This window comes from Aythya ferina (genome assembly GCF_964211825.1).
Source record: "Aythya ferina genome assembly, chromosome: 8".
Taxonomy (NCBI): Eukaryota; Metazoa; Chordata; class Aves; order Anseriformes; family Anatidae; genus Aythya; species Aythya ferina.
The window spans coordinates 3078085-3100815 of NC_140304.1; the positions used below are offsets into that span (position 1 = coordinate 3078085).

At 40.6% G+C, this 22731-nt stretch overlaps 2 protein-coding genes across 6 annotated transcripts in view; one reads left to right on the plus strand and one right to left on the minus strand.

The window, feature by feature from the left end:
• The window catches only part of ALG14 (ALG14 UDP-N-acetylglucosaminyltransferase subunit), a 37721-nt gene extending 25042 nt beyond the window's left edge, over window positions 1–12679 (minus strand). The window contains exons 1-3 of one of the 2 annotated variants that reach the window (XM_084528390.1): window positions 12510–12679; window positions 11231–11382; window positions 3162–3284 (exon numbers count right to left, since the gene is read on the minus strand). In XM_084528390.1, coding sequence (XP_084384516.1) covers window positions 3162–3284; window positions 11231–11382; window positions 12510–12654 — 420 coding nt within the window. In that variant the 5' untranslated portion in view covers window positions 12655–12679. The remainder of the gene's footprint in view (window positions 1–3161; window positions 3285–11230; window positions 11383–12509) is intronic. The other variant, XM_084528389.1, reaches the window with a different exon arrangement.
• A 114-nt stretch (window positions 12680–12793) lies between these two features.
• The window catches only part of LOC311440882 (TLC domain-containing protein 4-B-like), a 35307-nt gene continuing 25369 nt past the window's right edge, over window positions 12794–22731 (plus strand). The window contains exons 1-4 of one of the 4 annotated variants that reach the window (XM_084528383.1): window positions 12794–13216; window positions 13295–13378; window positions 13970–14060; window positions 18554–21556. The gene's annotated coding sequence lies outside the window, so the exon portion shown is untranslated. Of the gene's footprint in view, window positions 13217–13294; window positions 13379–13456; window positions 13879–13930; window positions 14061–18553; window positions 21557–22731 lie in introns of those variants that run through there. The other 3 variants (XM_084528384.1, XM_084528387.1, XM_084528385.1) reach the window with 3 other exon arrangements.

Consider the following 22731-nt stretch of genomic DNA (forward strand, 5'->3'; position numbering starts at 1 on the left):
TGGTACCTATATTTCTAGAATTCTGTATTTGGCTATAAGAACACAAGACAATCATCACTTCTGATGTCTTAATTCTGTTACTTGGTTTAATACCTCTAAAGGGATTTAACTTTGCAGAGTGCAGATGCTCATAACTCAGAAATGGGCCTCTTGAATATGATCTCAAACTGAACAACTCAACTAACTTTTACATTTCTTAAACCCTCTGGGGGCCCATTTTAAGTGTGGGTCAAGTCCTGCAAGACCATAAAGGTCTCCTGGAAGTTGTTCAGTTCTTTCTGAACTCACTGTCTTGAAGAAGGGTTAGATGAAACTGCTTTCTCATGTAAACTAAGAAGCTTTGCCAGAAGATCAGTGTGAGATGTAAAGGGGACACAGTGCTCATGTAAATAAGTACATATAAATTAACTCCTGTGCTGCTAGGTTTGTTGCTTTCCCCCTTGTAGCTATTTTGGCTCAATAGTTTTGCTAGGTATGCCAGCCTAAGCCTATCTGCTCCAAACTTGCCTTTGTGCACCTAATGGTTTCTGTCTCCCTTTGCGCTACTTCTCTTGTCCCGTATTCCTTAAACTGAAACTACAACAAATCTGCTTTTCTCTAGCTTTTGGGTGTCTGGAAAAGACTTCAAAGGATAGAGCTAGTATTCCTTCAAACAACAAGTTTATGACAAGCCTAAAAGTAAGCGTAAAGATTTGAGGATCACATGTGTGTATAAATGACTTAGAAGCAATTCAAATGTGTGTTTCCTTCTTGCAGTTCAACAAAAACAATTGCCTAGACTGAAACTGTACTCTGCCCTTAAGCTCTACTGTTCAAAAATATGAAACTCTCAGCATGATGTAATAGTGTGCTTGCTTCTATATTCGGGTGTCCGTTTCCATGCCAAAAGTTATAGATTAATCCTGTAAACTCCAGCACTTTTTCCACCCTTTCTGGGTCCTTAAACTACTGATCATTTACGTTCTGCCAAGAATAGGGCAAGTTGCAATTCACTAAGAACATTTTCCTCTAAAGGCAATTAAATATTACCAGTTGCTTCATGTGTCACACAGGATCTTTTCACTGGCAATGCGACGCATTTTAATCCCCATATCGCTTTACTTTGATAAGTGCTTTAAAATCTTTACAGCTCTCTGACTTACTGTGTTTTGAAGAATTCCTAAGCTATGAGATACATATATACATGACTAGTAGTGTAGTATGCAAAGCTTCTTTGAAGTGGTATAAGATTTGGCATAAAGTCAGAAATATTCCTGCCGGTGGCAGTACCTGCTGCTGTTGTGGCCAGTGATAGTACCTGGCAAAAAACATTTGGGAACTCCCTCCCCTCAAGCCCTTTTCTAATCATGGATAAGGAATCTTTGGATGGAATTTTGAACTAGTGTTTCCCTTAAACTCTGCAAAGGTCTTACAGGCCTTGCTAAAATGTATTCCTAATTTTATGAGGACAAGCGTTTTTCAAAAGCATTAAGCTTTAGATATCTTATCAACTCCAACCATGTTTCTGGTAATTCTACATGTAAATCCCACTGTCACTTTAAATTTCTCTTGTAAACAGAGGAACCATGGAATTAGTAACTTCCTGCTCTTCTCCTAGGATGTGTCCTATTGACACTTTGTGTAATATATTAATCTACACAGTGGGATTTGCAGTCAGTTTCTTTTGCAATATTTAGTTTAAAAATATATATACATTAAATGAAACCAGTGGTGTAGCAAGGTGATTCCTAAATATCTGATACCTTTTCTGTAAGGTATCTGCTTCATGTAAACTACCCATTAATATTTCCCCCCCAAATGAAAATCACTGTAGAAAGAAAAGTATCCCCTCCTCCATCCCAACTTTATAGGCTTGAAAAAAAAAGGACTGAAAAGAAACTGTGTGTTGTTCTGCACATTAAACTGTTCTGAAAACTTCAGCAAGCAAATAACTTTTGATCTAATAGGAACTGAAAAGTACTACTGAAGCCCATGAGATCATACAGTTCACAGCAGCTTCTCTCAATGTTCAAAATAACACAATTATATTTGAGCCTCTTTGGAACAAGCCATACAGTTCACAGCGAGAGCTAAAAAAAAGTCCATTTACAAACATCCTCTGTGGGTATATATACATCGTTACTAAATTATGAAAGATAACTTGCAACTGCACAAGTTTATACAGGTCTCATTTAAATATTAAAAGTAATAATAATATGAAATTCTGCTAAAATGTCTTTTAAATCCCAAGTTTGGATATCTGATACCTTAATACGACAACTCTAGCAAAAGGTCAGATTTTATCAATTTTTTTCTTAAAGAATGGTAGGACTCAAACCATGGAGTCCAATGCACTACCTTCTGAGTCCTGCATTAACAAAAATCTTTATCGATCAGATATGTCTTACTATTTTGTTTATTTCTATAACCTGACAACCCTGAATGCTTCTGACTCTATAAAGTGTGTAGAATATTTTAAAATGTATGTTGTAATTAGCATGGGATTGCGGTTTTGTGAACAGCTAGAAAAAGCTACCAGAAGTGAGAGGCTCTAGTTGATGTTTTGGCAGGGATGCTTTTTGTCATCAATAATTGTTAGTCTGCCATAGACTAAATACCTATGTATCTAGCTGAAAAGCTAGACTTTATCCCCTTCTACAGTATGTAACAGGTTTGATTGGGCAGGTCCAGCTCGGTTGGTAGATCCCCTAGTATTGACTAACCAGGTGGCCTTTGCCAAGTAAGCACGAGAACTGAATTTGTATACATTTCTGCTGGTCTGAACCTGTCTGTTCCAGACTGGTCATACCATTTCTGGAGCAAGACCAGCCAACAGGATAACCGGGCTTTCAGGCATAGTTTGTGCTGTCGCAATCCTGAAGAGATATTATCAAGAACCTGCAAACCTGTTTGTGGTAGCTCTACTGGCATTCGCTCCCTAATGTTACCCTAAAACTTTGAGAAAGGATACTAGTTTTGCTGGACTAATTCATTTGCATGAAACCATTCTGTTTCTTGGTGTATTGCTACAATATCTCTTTCAGCTTTTAACGTTCAAAAATGTATGTCCTGTGAACTGTAGAACTAAGCACACACATGTGATACAGTCTGCAATGTCTCGATATTCCAAATGCTTCTACAATGAAGATTAGCAAATTCTCAATACTTAAAAATTTACCTACCAAATCTGGTTTCAGTTTGTAGGTCAAAGGAAAGGAATAAAGTATGGAGTACAGGGTTGTTACCACAGAAGAGATCCAAGATTGTCTAACCTCGCGGCTTCTGGGAATGCGATCAAGGGTGAACTGTAAGAGAGCATGATAAAGCTGAATTGTTATTTTTTCTAAGAATGTTGTTGTTCCTTCTATAGAGTTATTAGACCTATCTGTGCCAACATTTTTTTTTAATTTTTAAATCTAGGTTGGAAATATTTGGGTATGAAATCCTTTCTTAGATGCCTTATTCACTATCATGCTTAGCACTCTTTGGAATGAGGTTAAACAAAATACTAGAACTATATATCTATTTTTAAAATCGTTTCCTATGTTACTTTAAAACATTCCTAAATTTAAAAACAACTCAGCTGGAGCAACTTCGTCTGCTGTATGTTAACTTATTGCCCCTCCTAGTGGTCACCGAGACACATTTCTAGGTTTCATAAACTAGTCCAAACAAGGTGACTCACTTCTTTTTATTTCCTGCTTAAATTCATTGTGGATTTACATTCCAGAAGATGTAACAACATTTCCCAATTAATGTCCAGTGCATGCTATTAAAAATGTAATAGCAAATATCACTCTCCTTTAAGTGAGTACTCGAATATTCGGAAGAATATGCAAGACATAGTCAAATTGCAAAATATTTGCATTTTAAAACAGGAAAGAACATAAATTAATATTAAGTTTAAGAAATACTATTCATTGTTTTTTACTTAGGCAAAATTAGAGATCATCCCATGTGTGTAAAAGGTATCGAATTAACAAAATACGGATGTTTTCTGTTTGTCTCAGAACAGTGTATGCAGCCAATGGTATTCAGGCTTCATGCACTCTCCCCCGATGTCTTTGACATAGAGGAACTGCACCTAAGAATTATTGCTACAGCTGGGGGTAGTCCTGATGCCCATTCAATTTGTCATTGTTGAGATGAAAAACAAATACATTAAATACACTGTACTGCCCAGTGATGTTGACATATTGTGAAGTTAGTGACCGCTGTCCAGATCTAAACATGGGACACCAGATCACTAACGTTAGGAGTGAGGGACTCTAAATATCATTACACATATTGAAAACTCCCCATTTACTTCAATGACACCATATCTGACTGATACAATTTAGCCCTGCTGATTTGTGACTAGGAAAGGTGATGTTACCAATAGTTGCACATTAAATACAAACTACAAATCCGTTTTGAATAGCTATAACTCAGGTCCTTTTTATGTGAAGTGGAAAGAAAATAAAGAAAGAACCCTTACAAATGCAGAATATTAAGTTAATTTTCTTGACTGAAATTATCTCGTTTCATTGCAATAAGGTTCTTTAATTGTTGTAATACTGGAAGGCGTTAACAGATGTTACAAACTGGCTGTTTTATATTTTATTTGAAGGTGTTGTAACTGATTGTATTAGTCTGATAAAATATGGAAAAACAAACGTGCCCTCTGTTCCCCATTTAACAGGATTCTGGTTATCACTATTTCTCAAAGCTTTGTAAGAGATCAGGTGATAAAAAGAAATGCTGTTAAGTGAAGTTTAGACTCTTTCACAGTATGCTGTCCTGTAAGAAATACGTATTGACAAGGTAGTTTTAGGCAGATCAAGTTTTAATAGAAGCATTTGGATGTTCCCTTCACTGCAAGAATGGTATTAAATAATAAAGTTCTTGCCAAAGAACTGTATGTAATTTTCTCCATCATAAAAAAAAAAAAAATCACCAAAATTTGGCAGGGACCCTAAATGGTATAGAAGTAGAAATTTAGTTGTAGAATTGGAGTAAAGATCAGACTGGTTTTATCTATATTCTTCACAATACATGCTTGAAACTTTGCACACTGACGTCTGTATTGCATATTAGAACTTCAGCCCATGCATCAATCGACTCTTGAATATTTAGCTGGGGAACAAAATAGAATTCTGTTTAAAAGCCACAGCCAGGTGTTTCTCCAGTGTCTCATCTAATGGAGTACTGCTAGTATTCTGGACAAAGGCACCTCCTGAATCTTTTGTTGGAAAACTGCATAATATGTCTGATATCAGAAACAAAAAAACTCTTCCCTAAGTTCTGTGGTCTCATACTGTTGCATTTATTTTTCTTACTGCTGTAGCAGAATCAGAAACCTTTTCATTATTTGAAGACAAATGTTCCAAACTGGCAATTCAATGATATTGACAGGGTATTGCAATTTTAAAACCAGCGATGTAGTCCTTACCTATTTAATAGCACAGTTTTGCAAGCATGCAGGGAAAAGTTGCATGCATGCATCATGGAAAACTGTCATTGCTGTGAATTGTTAAAATATCCTCAACTGAATATACTGCAATTTTTCCACAGAAATTGGGTTTATGTAGTCCTTTTTCATGCTGATGAACAGGATTTCCTAGCATGATAACTTTCATGAAACGTAATGGAAAAGAATCATAGAATCATAGAATCATAGAATATCCTGAGTTGGAAGGGACCCTTAAGGATCATCAAGTCCAACTCTCGACACCGCACAGGTCTACCCAAAAGTTCAGACCATGTGCCTAAGTTCACAGTCCAATCTCTTCTTAAATTCAGACAGGCTCGGTGCAGTGACCACTTCCCTGGGGAGCCTGTTCCAGTGTGCAACCACCCTCTCTGTGAAGAACCCCCTCCTGACGTCCAGCCTAAATTTCCCCTGCCTCAGCTTAACCCCGTTCCCGCGGGTCCTGTCACTAGTGTTAATGGAGAAAAGGTCTCCTGCCTCTCGACACCCCCTTACGAGGAAGTTGTAGACTGTGATGAGGTCTCCCCTCAGCCTCCTCTTCTCCAGGCTGAACAGGCCCAGTGACCTCAGCCGTTCCTCGTACGTCTTCCCCTCCAGGCCTTTCACCATCTTCGTAGCCCTCCTCTGGACACTTTCCAACAGCTTCATGTCCTTTTTATACTGTGGTGCCCAGAACTGCACACAGTACTCGAGGTGAGGCCGCACCAGCGCAGAGTAGAGCGGGACAATCACCTCCCTTGACCTACTAGCGATGCCGTTCTTGATGCACCCCAGGATACGATTGGCCCTCCTGGCTGCCAGGGCACACTGCTGGCTCATATTCAACTTGCTGTCTACCACGACCCCCAGATCCCTCTCTTCTAGGCTGCTCTCCAGCGTCTCATCGCCCAGTCTGTACATGCAGCCAGGGTTTCCCCGTCCCAGGTGCAGGACCCGGCACTTGCTCTTATTGAACTTCATGCGGTTGGTGATCGCCCAGCTCTCCAACCTATCCAGATCCCTCTGCAAGGCCTTTCCACCCTCATTCGAGTCCACAACTCCTCCAAGTTTGGTGTCATCAGCAAACTTGCTCAAAATACCTTCTATTCCTACATCCAGATCGTTTATAAAAATATTGAAAAGTAGCGGCCCTAAAATGGAGCCTTGAGGGACCCCACTGGTGACCGCCCGCCAGCCTGACGCAGCTCCATTTACCATAACCCTTTGGGCCCTGCCCGTTAGCCAATTGCTCACCCATCGTATGATGTTTTTATTTAGCTGTATGGTGGACATTTTGTCCAGTAGGATCCTATGGGAAACCGTGTCAAAAGCCTTGCTGAAGTCCAAAAAAATCACATCAGCTGGTTTCCCTTGGTCCACCATACGGGTGATCTTATCATAAAAGGAAATCAGGTTAGTTAGGCAGGACCTACCCTTCACAAACCCATGCTGGCTGGGACCAATGACTGCTTTGTTCCCCAGGTGCGCCTCAATAAGTCCGAGAACCAACTTCTCCATGATTTTACCAGGCACTGACGTGAGACTGACAGGCCTGTAATTGCTAGGGTCTTCTTTCTGACCCTTCTTGAAAATTGGCACAACATTTGCCAGCTTCCAGTCTACTGGGACCTCTCCAAATTCCCAGGATCGTTGAAAAATAATTGATAGAGGTTCCGCGATGACATCCGCCAGCTCTTTCAGCACCCGGGGATGAATCCCATCCGGACCCATGGACTTGTAGGGATCCAGGTGGAGTAGCAAATCCCGCACACGTTCAGGGTCAGTTGGGAGTTTGTCATCCCCACCGTCCTGGTCCTCCAGCTCAGGGCACCCTGGGTCCCGAAGCCCATCATCGGCATTGAAGACAGAGGCAAAGAAGGCGTTAAGCGTCTCTGCTTTGCCTACGTCATCGTCTGTGAGGAGACCTTCCCTATCGAGGAGCGGCCCTATGTTTTCTTTAGTTCTCCTTTTTCCATTTACATATCTAAAAAAAACCTTTTTATTTTCCCTCACAGACACAGCCAGCTTCAACTCTAGCTGTGCTTTGGCCACTCGAACTTTCTCCCTACAAACACGAACAGCATCCCTGTATTCTTTCCATGACGCCTGGCCCTCCTTCCAGTAGCGAAACACTCTCTGTTTCCGCCTAATCTCCATTAGAACGTTCCTGGTCAGCCACGCCGGCCTCCTGCCCCGCCTGCCTGACTTGCGATATTTTGGAATTGCCTTATCTTGTGCTTCTAGGAGGCATCGCTTAAAGAGTGACCAGCACTGGTGGACATCGAGGCCTTCAAGAGCAGTTTCCCAGGGGACCTTACTGACTAGTTCCCTGAGCAGCCTGAAGTCCGCTTTCCCCATATCTAGGGATGAGGTTTTGGTGGCACTTTTCCTTCTGTCACCATAAATTTTGAACTCAACCACTTCATGGTCGCTATGACCGAGGCGGCCACCAATCACCACATCTCCCACCAGACCCTCTCTGTTTTCTAGCAACAGGTCTAGGAGGGCACCTTTCCTAGTTGGCTCCGTTAGCACCTGTACCAAGAAGTTATCATCTAGGTGCTTCATGAACCTCCTGGACTTGCTCGTGTCAGCCGTGTGGCACTCCCAGTTAACGTCCGGCAAGTTGAAGTCCCCCATAAGGACAAGGGGAGTTAATCTCGAGGCCTCTCTTAGTTCTGTAAAGAATAATTTATCGGTGCTATCATCCTGGCCAGGCGGTCTGTAATAGACTCCCACAACGACATCCCCTTTATTCGTTCGTCCCTTGATCCTTACCCAGAGGCTCTCAACTTTGCCATCGCCGACCTGAAGTTCCACACAGTCCAGCCCCTGCTTCACATACATCGCCACCCCACCTCCTCGCCTACCCTGCCTGTCCCTCCTGAAGAGCCTGTAACCATCTATCGCAACACCCCAGTCACAGGACTCATCCCACCAGGTTTCGCTTATGCCGATGATGTCGTAGTTGCGGGACTAGGCCAGGACTTCTAGCTCATCTATTTTATTCCTCATACTGCGTGCGTTTGTGTAAAAGCACTTCAGGTGCGTCTCCTTACACTCAGCACCTTGTGGATCTGACCAAAGGACCCCACTGGCACACAGCCCCTCTGATTCTAGCGTACCATCCCTTAGGTCTTCACCGGAGCGCCTGGTTTTAGCCCCTTCCCCCTTCGACTCTAGTTTAAAGCCCTATCTATCAGCCCTGCCAACTCCTGACCTAAGATCCTTACCCCTCTCCGAGAGAGGCGCATCAGAGAACGTGGTCAAATAAGCATCAAGAACGTGGTCAAATAAGCATCAAGAACGTGGTCAAATAAGCATTATGTAAAGGCAAATTAATCTGGCTTGTCCTCTTACCCATGGTGAATAGGGGTACAAGATCCCTTGAAGAATGTGTGTTATTCAGTAAACATATGTAAATTGTCTTTCTTCTGCTAGACTAAGTCAGCAGGAGCTGAAGCAGGTTCTCTGTGCTGAGTGCAGAAGATAACCTGGCTATCAGCTGTGGGGGCAACCAAGTAGAATTACTGTGGTTACAGGTTGGGAGCCAGAGAAAATAAAGTGATAGCAGGACCAGGGACTTCTCTTAGGAGGCTCTTTGGATTTTATTTTCCAGAAGACTTAGTGGGTAGGTGTGCAGCATTTCGTTTCTTGTTAGCAAGATGTTGCTTTTAGCTTCTTTTCCTTCTGCCTGAATACTGCTGCTTTTATATCTGGGCTAAACCACGTATCAGAAAGAAAAATTGGTTATATTTGTGGCTTTTACATAGTAATTTGCTACAGAAGTACGCTGATTTTCTCTTAGATCATTATTCTAATCTGTCTTCTGTCCAGTCTTTAGTTCTGGTAAAATATACTTCCTTGATGAGAAGAGGAAGGGAATGATTGTGGATTGAAGCTTTCAGAGTTTTCCCCTTCATTTATTCAAAGCTGCAAGAAGCCACTAATGTGATTTTTAAATGGGTATGTACTCTAGCACCCTCAGTGCCAAAGCACACATTAGTTGAAAGCATACTCTGAAAGTTGGCAAATACATGCTATAGGCACGTGACCTACACTTTCCAAAATGTATCTTCTATTTCACTCTGAATATTTTTGCTCAGTGGAAAAAGAATGGCCAAAGTAAAGCGAGCATCTGTTATCCAGACAGCAAACTCAGATGCAGCCAAGTACGTTCCTCTGGCTTTCAGTGCTCAAGGAAAATATAACTACACGATGCGTTAGCAGTTGGCTGGGGGTAGGAAAGGGAAGTTGCTTAGCTAAGTGAACTAGTGAAAAATACATTATTTTTTTTAATACTTGAAATATGTATTTTTTTAAGAAACTTAATAACTTAGGGTTGGACACTTTTCAGATAAATGAATATGGCTCTTGATGCAAATGGCCAATTACCCAACAAGATTTCTCTGAATTATGAAATACCTCCTGCCACTTAACTAAACTCATCCATGGTACACAACAAGAGAAGAGACAGCCACACTGAATTTTAAATGAAGCCATCCCCACTCGATACAGCCATCTGTGGAATGTAAGGAACCTTCACCTTTAGAGTTGAAAGTGGAGTAGACAAACTTATAAACTTCATTCCTGAGTGAGCTTGTTGCTCACCTTAGCAGCAGTTGCTTTACAAGGAAAGGGTCTGTTCTGAAAATCACTAGTACTGAGTTCTAGTTTTCAGTCCTATCAGTGTTGCTGAAAACAACAGAAATACTGTAAGTGCACCATTAGAAATCAATGCCGCATAAATAAGTTATTTATGACATGTGCAGCTTGCTCAAAAGGAATAAGATTTTTGTAATTGAAACATTAACTTCCATTGTACTTTTTCCATTTTCTAAATAAAAACGTAATCTTTCTACTAATTCTGCTGGACATCAGATTGTACTTTACATCAGCAGGGAGTCATACTGCTGGTCTGTTAATGATACAGTCAACTGGCTCAAAACAAGCAAACATTTGATAAAAAGATATTCAGAATATTTTCATGATTTTTCATTATTTTTAGGAATTCAGTGTTTGCTCAGGTCATCAATCAGGAAACTACTGACATTAAGATGCCTTAAATACTTTTAAGCACTTGTGTAACTAATGCTCAGTTTTAAAAACAAAGTAAAACAGTCTAGAAACACAAAAGGAATACAAATTTAATCAAGGCCTTCTTAGATAAAACCTTAGATAATACTTCTTTCAAAAATATACTTATGTCACTGAGGGAAATGCCAAAATAAAAAATAAAGTAACACCACCAAAAACAAACAAACAAAAAAAAACAAACCATATTTCTATACAAAGATTTTTATAGCTACAAGTAATGCTTCTATGACTAACTAGTTTACTGAAATAAAGGAGTTGTTTTTTTTTTTCCAGTGTGCTTTTCATGAGCACTAGATAGCCTTCTTTCTACAGCAGTTACTTTCACTACACTTATGTTCCCCCATTGCTTTAAATGGATTAGCATGTTAACCAGTGGTAAAGACCATTTAAAAAGAAAGTAAGGAAGGTAGGAGTGAAAATTGGAAGCGACAATGGCAATTGCTATTTTTAAGTACTTTGCATTTTCAGGGTCTCTAGTACAACATCAATTTAATTTATTTAGCTCACCTTTAGCAACATAAAATCCAGTATGTACAGAATGGCACTTTAGCTGAACTTTAGTGAAAGTGATTATCAATAGCTAGAAAATCAAAAACACAAGCTGATCTTAAAAATAACCTTTTAAAGAATCACTTCTAAATTGCCTTGAATTAGAATGTCATGTTGAGATCAATTTATCTTACAAGAGCATATTTAACAAGTTACCTGGGAATTGGAGAACCTTTGAGCCCTTTTTTGTTCAAAAGAACGTATTTTAGCTTCACTCATCTTATCTGAGTCTGCAAAAATATAATGTCTAGGCGAGTATGACTCTGACAAACAACTAAGTAACCTCAGGATTTCTGTTGTGTGCCCTCCTGTAAGAACAAAATAAACTGCTGTTAGTATATGAAATATTCTGTAACTTTCCATTTCTTCAGTTGGATTAGTTGCTTTTCCTTTTACAATTTTTTGGTACTAATAGTATCAGTCACACTCTTCTGAAAGGAGAAGATTTTGATTAAAGGATGATTGAGACTGTTTAAGTAACATGAGGACAACTCGGGTCCCACTGAAGCTATACGGATGGAAGTTTTTCAGTTAAATGAGATTGAAACAGGATCACGCAGAAGTGAGACATTTGTGTTTAACGTCCTGTACATCATGCAAAAATAACTGGGTAGAGTTACACTGCAGTCCCTATTCAGAGACCGTACCCAAGCCCAGCTGTCAAAATAAAACCAAATGGGAGCCCACCAGGAGCTGCACCTTGGACGTGTGACTCTCACTGAGCCGCCTGAGCGTTCAGCCTATGGCCTGGGAGACCAGAGCTGGGGACTGCGCTGTCCCAGCCTGTAATGCTGGAGGCGAGCAGGCAGCAAGGTCAGCGCAGCAGCTGAATGCCACGCAGCGGCCAGCCCAGCGCCAGCCAAATGCCTCACCTACTGCCCTCGCAGGGCTGCCCAGCTTTTAGCTGCAAGGTCACTTTGCTCGGGGCGCCGATCTGGCAGCGGGCTGCAGAGAAGGCAGAAGGTGTGGTGCTCTGTTTTTTGGTCAGTTTAGCTTCCAGAGCCGGGGCTGGGTGCATCCCGGTGAGGCGGGGAGCGGGCAGGCGGCGTGGCTGCGTGGAGTCTGCCCGCATGGGGCCGGAGCAGCCTAGCAGCAGGGTGCTGTGCCCCCAGGGACGCACAGACGCGTTGCAGCCCTGAGCTGATCCGTTATTTCACCCGGGAAAGCTTTTCACTTATTTATTTTTAATGCGCACACCAGATCTGACGGGACCGAAGCCCACCCGGCCGCCAGGCAGCCCCGCGCTGCCGTTACCCTCTCGCCACTCAGCGCGTCAGGCGCCCGGGGGCACGGCTCCGCCGCGACTACAACTCCCGGCACGCACCGCGGCGCCCTGGGGGAACCCCACCCTCGCACTCGCCGCGCGCTGCATGCCGGGAGCTGTAGTTCCCGCTGCCCTCCGCGGGCTCCGCGCCGCGCGCCGACCCCTACTCACCGGAGCCGGCCACCACCAGCAGGCTGAGGGGAGGCGCCCGCCGCCCGCGCCGCCTCCTCGCCAGGAGCGCCACCGGGACGAGCAGGAGGGGGAGGAGCAGCAGGACGGCGGCGGCGCCGCTCAGCGGGGGAAGCGGCGGCTCCATGGCGCCGCGGCGGGCGGCGCCTCCCGGCCTACGGCAGCCGGCGCGGCTCAAAACTCCGCGCTGGGCGGGCGCGCAGGCCCCGGCACGGCCCCCAACGGCCGGGCGAGGCCCCCGTCGTTAAATTACACCTTAAGTTACACCTTAAGTTACGCGTTAAGAAACACCCGTGCTATTCCCATCCATCTCTTGCAGTTCTACACGTTACCCTTAGTCCTTTTCCTTTTGAAGTTAGTGAAGTATGTAAATTGGCAGTTGTCTGAGGCAGCGACTATTAAAGCGTTGCCACAGTAAGGTCTCCCACCCCAGTGAGTAACCTGCTTGTGGACAGCCTGACAGAAAATACCTCGCTACTAAATCATTACTGACATTTGGAAGCAGCAAGGCTTTTAATTAATAGTTATGTTGATGATGCATGAATCTCAAAAATTAGTTTTGCTTTCCACTTAATTAGCTACATAAAAGTAATGATTAGGGACAATAGAGATGCATGCCCCTGAATTGCAGAAGAGGAAGAAAGCTCCACAGTCCTTTTTCAGAAAATAAACTACTGTGTTAAAAACAAGTTAGTAAGCTCTGTAGGCAATGTAAATACTGATTTTGTCTGCTTCTGCTGATTTTGTCCCTCTTAAATGTTCTTCAGTGAAGTACCTGTGCCTTGGACCACGACACTGACAATCTGACCCAACAAAGGCCCCGACTTCGAAGGCGTCTAGAAAGCTGTCCAGTGAGTTTGCCTCATAATCTCCTAGAACAAGTGCAGGAAGTCCTAATCATTGGGAATTTTGCTTGAATAAGGAATATAGCTTCCAAGGAGTATCCACGGCCAATTGCAAGGCGGGAGGGAAGAGTCAGAGGTTGGTGAGGCTGGTTAAAGGAATTTCTTAAAGACTGAAGTGACAATATGCAACCTGCAAACCTAAAGCTTTGCAGGTGTTTTCATTATTTCTTTTTGTTTTAAAGGTTGAGTAGAGTTAGTCCACAAAGATGTCATGTGCTGCCAGTGAATGTAGAACCAACTTGTTTGAGAGGAAGCAGTACACTTGCCCTGAGAGTCACTTGACAGAAAGTGATGTCAGTGCAGTAATTACCAGGGCTGTCCCTGGTACCTCTGCTGCTCATGCAGGAGGAACCTTTGAACTGCTTCACTGAAGGAGAAATAAACCACCCTCATTCCAAGCAACTGGTCACTGTTGTTCAAAAGAAAACTTTTAAACTATTGAATAGGTAAATATATAGTTTGTTTGTTTGTTTGTTTTTTTAATATAAAATGCTATAGTATTTTTTCCATTTACCATTTGTAAACAACGCTCTGAAGAAAAACCTGCTGCTGTTCTTTTTATATGTGACTATTCTCCGTGGAAGCAAACTGGTACATCTGGTGCATGTCTCCTTTGAAAGTTACACTGGTGAGTATTAAACTGAATTGAAGAAAACTCTATCTAGTTTCATTTTTTTTTGTCTTCAGTAGGAAAGGCTGCAAATAGACTGTAAACAAAAGTATTTTTTTCTTGAAAAAAAAAATGTAGGCAGCTTTGACTATCCAATAGTCACTAACTTTCTGACATTCAATTTTTAAGTGACCTAATTTTAACTGTTAAAAAAGAAACGCTTTCCATGTAACTAAACTATACCTTATATTCACAATTTCTTAACTGGAACTTCGAATAATTACTTTTTTCTTCTTCTTCTAATTATGAATTCTACAAGTAGACATAAAGCTATTAATATGAAAGTTTAAAAAACAATAGGAAAATTAAGTACTTGTGCTGTTCAATAATGTTTTGCTTTTGTTGGCTTTCCAGATGATAATCAATTTTTAAATTCTAGATCCATTGGATGAGGTTTGTTCACGTTTGTCAGTCTAGGATTTTTACTCCAAAATAACTTAAGGTTTAAGTTTACGTAAAGCTATCTATTCTGGACAAAGCCTCCATGCGAGCATTCTTAGAGTTTAATTACATTACATTACAAATTCTCAGACTAGAGAGCTTGTTTAAGAGATTCCTGCTAACCCCAAGACACTTGCACCCCATACCGTTTTAACTTGTTATTTTCTTAAGTGAGGTCATTTTGTGCAAATCCAAACAAGGCAAACAGCTGCATCAGCACAACCGTGGGGTGAACTACCAAAATGATAGGAGAAGGGGCGAGGAAAAGGGTAGGAACTTCTTAGCCAGTCTTTGCTTCTGGAAAAATTGTACTGTGGAACTGTTTACAATGTTAAAACGCCAGTTATATATTAAATGCATTTAACTATTTTTCTTAGCTTCTGCAAGACATTTTTATAAGAGAAGTGATTTGAAAAACAAAATGTTACATAAGTACATGTGATTTCTGCAGAAAACACTTTTTATGTGCTTCCAATTGTTCTTCAAAACATAAAGAGAAGTGATATTGTGTTCTCTGATTAGAGGAAACCTCTAATTAGAAGGCTTCTGACTGGGCTTCTAATGCTTATTCTTTAATAATAGAAATTAAAGTTGCATCTGGAAGACTTTAGAACAATAACATCATCACAGATATTGTAAAAAGCTCTGCTGTTGGAAAAGGGCTTTTAAATCGAAGCAGTGGACTAGAGCATTGAGGACCAGCTGGGGACAAGATGGAGCAGGCAGCTGATCAGCGTACTGGCTGTTGGCTGATCTCAATTGATGGCAGAATTGGGATATGTCAGAGCCAGTCTCTGGCAAAATTTGTCCTTTTTAGCAGCAGTTACTTTCAATTGTTTTGTTTGGGCTAAGTGCAGTTTTACTTCTTCATGAGTCAGGAACTTACAAAAGATGCTGTCACTGCAATTACAGAAATGCAGTCTTAGAAGCCCTGATTTGTATCTGTAATCAATAGCATCTGTAATATTTATGTTAACATTACAGTTAGTGCCATGTTTCCTAGCATAACGGCACTTCTCATATATATTTAAGATGGCTCTTGTTTGTTTAAACACAAAGATACAACATTTGCAAACACTTGAACAGTGCTTGTCCTAAATAACTGTAAAGCTGGAACCAATTCCCCAAATAATGGGATTTGTTCTCTGTTAAGATTGTATTAATTCTCCTAATTACACTTGCTATTCTTTCCACGTTAATTTTCACTGGTGTGCTTTGGTGTCTAACTCTGCCCTAAGTGACAGAGAGCAAAGTGGTCGTTAGTTTACACCAACCAAAGAAATAAGGTAGCCTTCCCTCCAACTGCCTGAAGATTTCTGTCTTTCTGGCTGTGATAAATTCTCTGTATTGAGTCTGAGGAAGTGGGGGAGGAGGGAAGAGGTTGTTTTTAGAAATCCATCTTGGTCTAAGTGCAGTGTATGAATTTACAATCAGTAGCGATTTGTAGGGAAGACACTTTTCTCTCATAGGCATGAGCTACACTGAGCAGATGTTGATTCAACCTGCTACATCAGAGCGCCAGCCTCCTTGCACTGATGACACAACGCTTGGTAACAGTTTGGACGCATTCTGATTGCAATTTTATGAAGCAAGAACATTTATAGTAGGCAACACCAAAATTACATGTTGCAATTTGCTCTAATTACCAGGTAGTATGCTTGGGGAGCAGTCCCTGTAACATAATGTAAACTCATGTTCTTTTGTCTATTCCAAAAGCCAGGAGAAGGAGACTTGTTTCATAACTTAAAAGTAGTGAGCAACCCGGAGGTCACCGGGTGCCTCTGGCTGCTCAGCCTGTAAAAATACGGCCCTTCTTTTTAGCTTTGGAGTCTGATATTATCTACCTGAAAATATATCTTCAAATCTGCTTATAGTGCAAGATGAAATTTTGTGTTCTGTACACATTCACTGCTTCACTAAGATGGGGGTTTCCTGAGCTTTCCCTGGATCTGGAAGGAGACTGTGAAGACATGCAGCATTTGCTTGGCCTTCCCTGATCCATGCTGCTGGGAGAAGACTGGCCAGTGCAAATGCTCCCTGTGAAGGGAGGTAGCCTTGTCTCATCTATCAGCACATTACTACTCCCTCAGACTGGAAATCAGGCACTTGGGGTGATGCTGCTGGCATCACAGGTCTTTTTCTAGGTTTCAGTACTCCACCCTTAGCGTTTTTAGGCTTAAGAAAAATGCCTCACCCTTTTTTGCTCTCTCCATCTCCTCCTTGTGAGGATACAACGTGTGATATCTTCTCCAGTAAAGATGGGCTCCTGAGTTGGAAGTGAGGACAGTTTCCTGAGGTGTTCAGGTTTCTGAAGGTCTAGCACTGAGTTAGTGAAATGCTGGAGTTGATGATATACTCTGGTTTTGCTCTACACTGTCTTTCTTTTACTTTTCCCTTCCTCCCTTTTTCCTTGTGTCTTTTGCAGTAATATTTTAAAATGCCATTTATTGACTATTGTTTTGGGGATACTGCCAGGTCTGGGGATTTATCCAAATCCTATTAAAGGCAGCTGAATATTACAGCTCCACTAACTCTCAATGGAGACAAATTGAATCATCTGTAGAGTTTGCAAGGACTGGTCAAGTTATGTCAGTATTTTAATTTGTGCAAATTTGCGCATAACCCTTGCAAGACAATACATTAAAAAACTGAAATCTGACATTCCTTCTATTGCTTTTATCTGGTTTGTTACAAATATGTGTAATGTGAAATGCAGCAAACTGGTAATAAAAAGGTCTCCCAGCTAACAGTCCAGATAGAACACGATGGCTCACCTTCTGCACTACATTTTAAAAGTCCTCAATTGCACGATCACGTACAATTTAAAGGCAGATACCCCCTCACTTGCCTTTTTTTCATCAGCTTCATGTAATGTGCAACACTGTTCTCTCTCTGATAAAATGAATATTAGGAAAAAATACATGATTTGCATCAGCTGGTGTGAGTTTAATGCATTGTTAAATGATATCATTGCTCTCTACAGATACCTTAAAGGAGGCTGTAGCAAGGTGGGGGTTGGCCTGTTCTCCCACGTGCCTGGTGACAGGACGAGGGGGAATGGGCTAAAGTTGCGCCAGGGGAGTTTTAGGTTGGATGTTAGGAAGAACTTCTTTACCGAAAGGGTTGTTAGACACTGGAACAGGCTGCCCAGGGAAGTGGTGGAGTCACCATCCCTGGAAGACTTTAAAAGACGTTTAGATGTAGAGCTTAGGGATATGGTTTAGTGGGGACTGCTAGCGTTAGGTCAGAGGTTGGACTCGATGATCTTGAGGTCTCTTCCAACCTAGAAATTCTGTGATTCTGTTAAGGTGTCATGAGGAGTGGGTCAGTCCCTGTTGTGAATTAAACGATGATGAGATAATTATTTAGAGTTAAGTTATGGTATAAATATTTTTCTGACTGATGATGGATGTATTACTGAAAAGAATAAAAATTTATGAATGTGAAAACATGAGATTTCGTGGTAGCTTCTGATTTACTAATGCTGGACCAAAGACAAATAAGAAATAGAATTTCCAAATAGAGATCTTAAAAGTGATTTCTTGTTTTTTTTTTTTTTTTTTTTTTTTTCTTGTTTTTTTTTTTTTTTTTTTGCTTTGTTTTGTTTTGTTTTTAGAATACTTTGAAGACATGTTCTCTTTTTGACTGGACCTTCGTATCAGGAGGGCTGGTATGATTGTAGGTACAAGCAGTTTTTAAGCAGGAAATAGTCACACCAAGAGTGCATATATGCGCATATAAAGAAAAAATAGTTTGTTCAAAATGACACGAAAAGTTACTGGCCCTGTTTCCTTCTCCCTGTGTTGTTTATTTTGGTAGTTAAGAATCAGATCATGAGAAGCTTGTATTCCTGCAGTTTCCCCAGTGCTTACAAGGGATGAAGTACTGTGTTCTTCTCTGGGTTGTTTTTTATCATTATGGGACGCGGGAATCCTTTGGAACAGGCACAACATAAAAGAAAGGTGAAAAGACTGTCCCATTTTAAGGGGATGTATTTTTTTTTTTTTTAGATTAATTATGCAAGGTGCAGAACATTGCCTGCCCTGGAACCTGGTTTCGTGTGTTTACCCTAGGATAACCTGACAAGTAATTTTGTTCAGCACCCAGAAGGCCTGTATACGTGAGCATTGAATTTGCTGAATTGTGAAACTTGTGGACTTGCTGCATGGTAAGTCTGGCACATCCAGTGAGTCAGAGATGTCCAGCCCAACACTCCGTGCACGCACGTGGAGCACGGTATGGCCGGAACGTTCCTAGCTTGTGCATAGCAGAGCACAGTACACGGACCACAGGACTGGGTCTGCCCCAAATACCTTGAATCTGAAGGTTCCTGCTTTCAGTGGGGAAGCTCTTGTTTCTGCTGAGGTGTAATTTCCACTTAGAAAAAGAGGACATCTCCACAGGAACTCCAGATGTGTAATATCCATAATTCAGCAAATGAACAAATGCTGAATTTCTTTGAGAAGTGCTTTAAGAAGTTCCAATAGAATTATTATAGCAAAATGTGCATGAACAACAAAATAAACATGCAATGCTGGAAAGAAATCAAGCTGTTGTAATTAGTGAATATCCAATTCCAGAAAAAAATGCATTTATACGGTGTATTTGTTGCAATTCACAAAGAGACTTTTCAAACTCATTTATAATGTTTGCACGATATATTTTTATGGTGAAACTTCCACCTTCACATTTTTTCATATATATTAGATAGACTATTAGATTTATTTTTGCATTTTTTTTCTGAACTTATTTTTAATTATCTGTGGGTTTTATATTTTTTCCCTAATATTTGTAGACATTTGAGTAAGTCGATCAGAGCAAGTGTTGCATGTCTGTAAAAATATATCTGGTGTTGACTAGTGTTGGTGTGAAAAAGATACCTAAAAAAATTCTCCACGTGATCTGAAAGACAAGCTTTGGTTCTGTGTTTTAGCCCCAATGGATGTAAAAATAGTTTTTATTCTCTTTTAAATCTTTCTTACCAGGACTGCTGTTTAGATAATAGGTTTGCAAGTTGCAGGGCAGAATGTGATCTCCTTCAAATGACTAGAATTGTGTGGAGGCTTGCATGAAATAATGTGCAGATCAAGGCTTTAGAGAGGGGCAAAATCACTAGACCTGCTGATATCAACAGAAACTAAGAATTAAACTCTAGGTAAGAAGTTAGTAATTGGTAAGAGTGCCAATAAAAAAAAAATTAAATAAATTACAGTATTAACAATTAGCACTTCTAAAAGCAGGGTCTTTATTTTACTGATAATATCTTTTAGCAAGGGAGAATAGTTCATTCTGAGGCTCCTGAGCAGACAAATTATACTACTTTAATATCTACTCCAAAATATGAAATTTTGAAGTTTTGGTATTTAAGAGAGAACAATGTAAAAATCATGTTGTGCTCTGAAAAATATGTAGTTGTTGCAAATATTAATGAGTACTGTATTTGGGAACTGTGTGGGAAACGATTTTATTTTCTTACTCAAGATTTTTCAAATAGCTTTCAACAGTATTTAGACATATATGATGTGAGTGTGCAGGAGGTTTCATTGTTTCTTTGTGCCACTAAGTAATTTTCCTTCCTTGTTTCCTCAAGACTTTCACAGAGCAGCAAAGGAGGGAAAAATCACTAAAAGTGATAGATAATTTTTTGTAAAATCTTGAAAATTGACAGAGACATTCATAGCAAACTATATTGTCTGAGGAAACTACATAACCTTTTCAAATTAACATATCTGACATTAAAATATCTTAATAAACCATTCTTTCTGCACCGTGGTGCATTCTGAAGGAGGCATAGTTGAATGCTGTGCAGCTGCTGTGGTGTGTGCCAAAGTTTAGACTGATCTAAGCAAGGCTTGGAAGCTGTCTGTAGCATACAGATGAGTGATACACTCCCGAGTGTGCATTCTGTCGTGTTACCTGATGTGCTGCTTCTGAAAATCTGATACTGACGCGTAAACCAAAAAAAAACTAGAGTCAACGTACGCTATTTTGTTCACTATTTAAATTATGCTAATTTTTAATTGACAGTCTGAATAAAAAGACATTGCTTTCTGGCCCTTCACACAGTGAATATTTGGGAAATTTGTTTGGTTTTAGTACAGTTTGGCACCAATATAATGCTTTTCAATTGTATGCCTTTACAAAGGACATCTTTCATTTTCTGCTGCTCTGACATTCCCAAATTCTAGTCACTACCCAATTCTACAGGGCGCTTGCTGCTAAGAGTCTCAACTGCCACAATGCAAAAGGAAATATGTGCATGTGAATAAAAAAGTCTTGTATTATTCCAAGCTTCCTCCTGCTGTTTTTGGTGTGCTCCATCTCATGCATTAGGGAACTAAGAAGACGTGTTACTCTTGGAGCTGTCTGGTTTAAGCCTTTGGGAATGGAATGGTTGCTAGACCCTCAGTTTACAGACCCCAAGGATGCACCCAGGTGCAGCACTGTTTATGAAAGAGCAAAGGACACATTTAACAAAGCTGCAGTACTGCCTTTATTACAACCCTTTGTATGGGTGCATCAGAGGAAAGAAAATGTATGCAGGAGTGTGAGGTGGCCAGTGAAGGAAGCTGGGAAGGATGACATATGTGACATAAAAGGGAAAGGTGCTAAGAAAATAGAGAATAAAGTAGGAAAGGCAAAAAGAGGCAAAAAAAAGAGCGACCTGGAAAAGGAAAACAAACAAACAAACAAAAAGAAATGGTGTTCTTGAAAGTTCTGTGGATCACATTCAGCACATTTGTCTTAATGCAGTTTGATGTTTTGTCATAATGCTGACAAAGTGCATCAGTGCAATGGTTTGTAATGCAGAATAATAAACTCACAGTGTGCTGTTTTACAGGTCCTTAATAGCTTCTGGATGATTATAATCAGGACAGTAACACCAATAGAGAGGGTAATGCTGCAGGTGAGGTGTAACTACATGAAAGAGCATGTGATGAGAGAGAAATGGAGAAGAGAGGACAGAAAAGCTGGAAGAAAACTGAAGAAGGGAGGCTGAGATATGGGAAGAGGTTAGTGACCAGACAGCTTTCCAGAACAAGCCTTTGTTTGATCACTGAGAGTAAGTACTGCTGTCAGAAATGCTGTTTCAGATGGGGAGGTGACAGGAGCTGAGAAAGCTCAACTGACTGATCTGACATGAAAAAAAGGGGCTATGTTTGGAGGAAGTAAACTAACACGGAGAAATTAAGATATTTAGTGCACTGTTACCTGAAAATGTGACAAGGTATGATATAGTGACCTGTGCTGAAAAGGTAAGATTCACATTCTATAGCACTCAGTCTGAGTGGGTATAACAAAGTATGTACCAACATACAAAACGTGGGAAAGTGAGGATTACACTTCCTTCAGGCAAGCATACAACTCAACAGCTATTAACTGTGAGCATGCAGAGTGTTAAAAAACAAAACAAAACAAAAAAACATACAAACAAAAAGCATGCAGAAACACTCAGTTTTTCTATGCTTTTTTTTTTTTTTGTGGGGGAAGGGATTTTTTTTAAATGCAGTGTTTTTTGTTGTTGTTGTTTGTTTTGTTTTTTGTTTTTGTTTTTTGTTTCATCTTTTTTTTTTTTCCATTCACTACTTCCCTGCAATTTTTCAGCTATTTTGGCTAACACCAAATTCAGATCCTTTCTTTTCAGTGTCTTTTCAGTCATGGGTTGTCTGAATTAAATGCTGTAATATTAGCTGCCTACAGTTCCTGTGATTGGACTCCAGGGGTGGCATGAGCAATTTTCAGACAATGGAGCTGGCTCTTTTCTCACTCACACCAGTGTAACTGTTGGCTTCAGTGGAGTTGCTCTTGATTCACAACGTTGTGAAAGGAGAATTGTGCTTTCTCTTTCATACATTCCTTCCTCTCCATATTTTTGCCTACATTTATAATTGATTTTCTGGGAATATCTCCTGCTGCTGACAGGTAGACATAGGAACTTTCTAAGGTGGAAATAAATTTGAGCACTTTTTAGGTCACTGAGTTCAATCTACTGCTGCTGCAGCACAATGTTATACAATTTGTGTCATAAACTGATCAGGTTGTTCTTTAAACATTAGGATTCTGTTCTTTCTACAGTTGGTAAATTCAGACAGAAAGGTTAGTTATGTTTTAAGTTCAAAGCTGCAACCAAAATATTTTTGACTGCTCTAGAAGTATTTTGCTTTCTCACATATGCCTCACTTTTCAG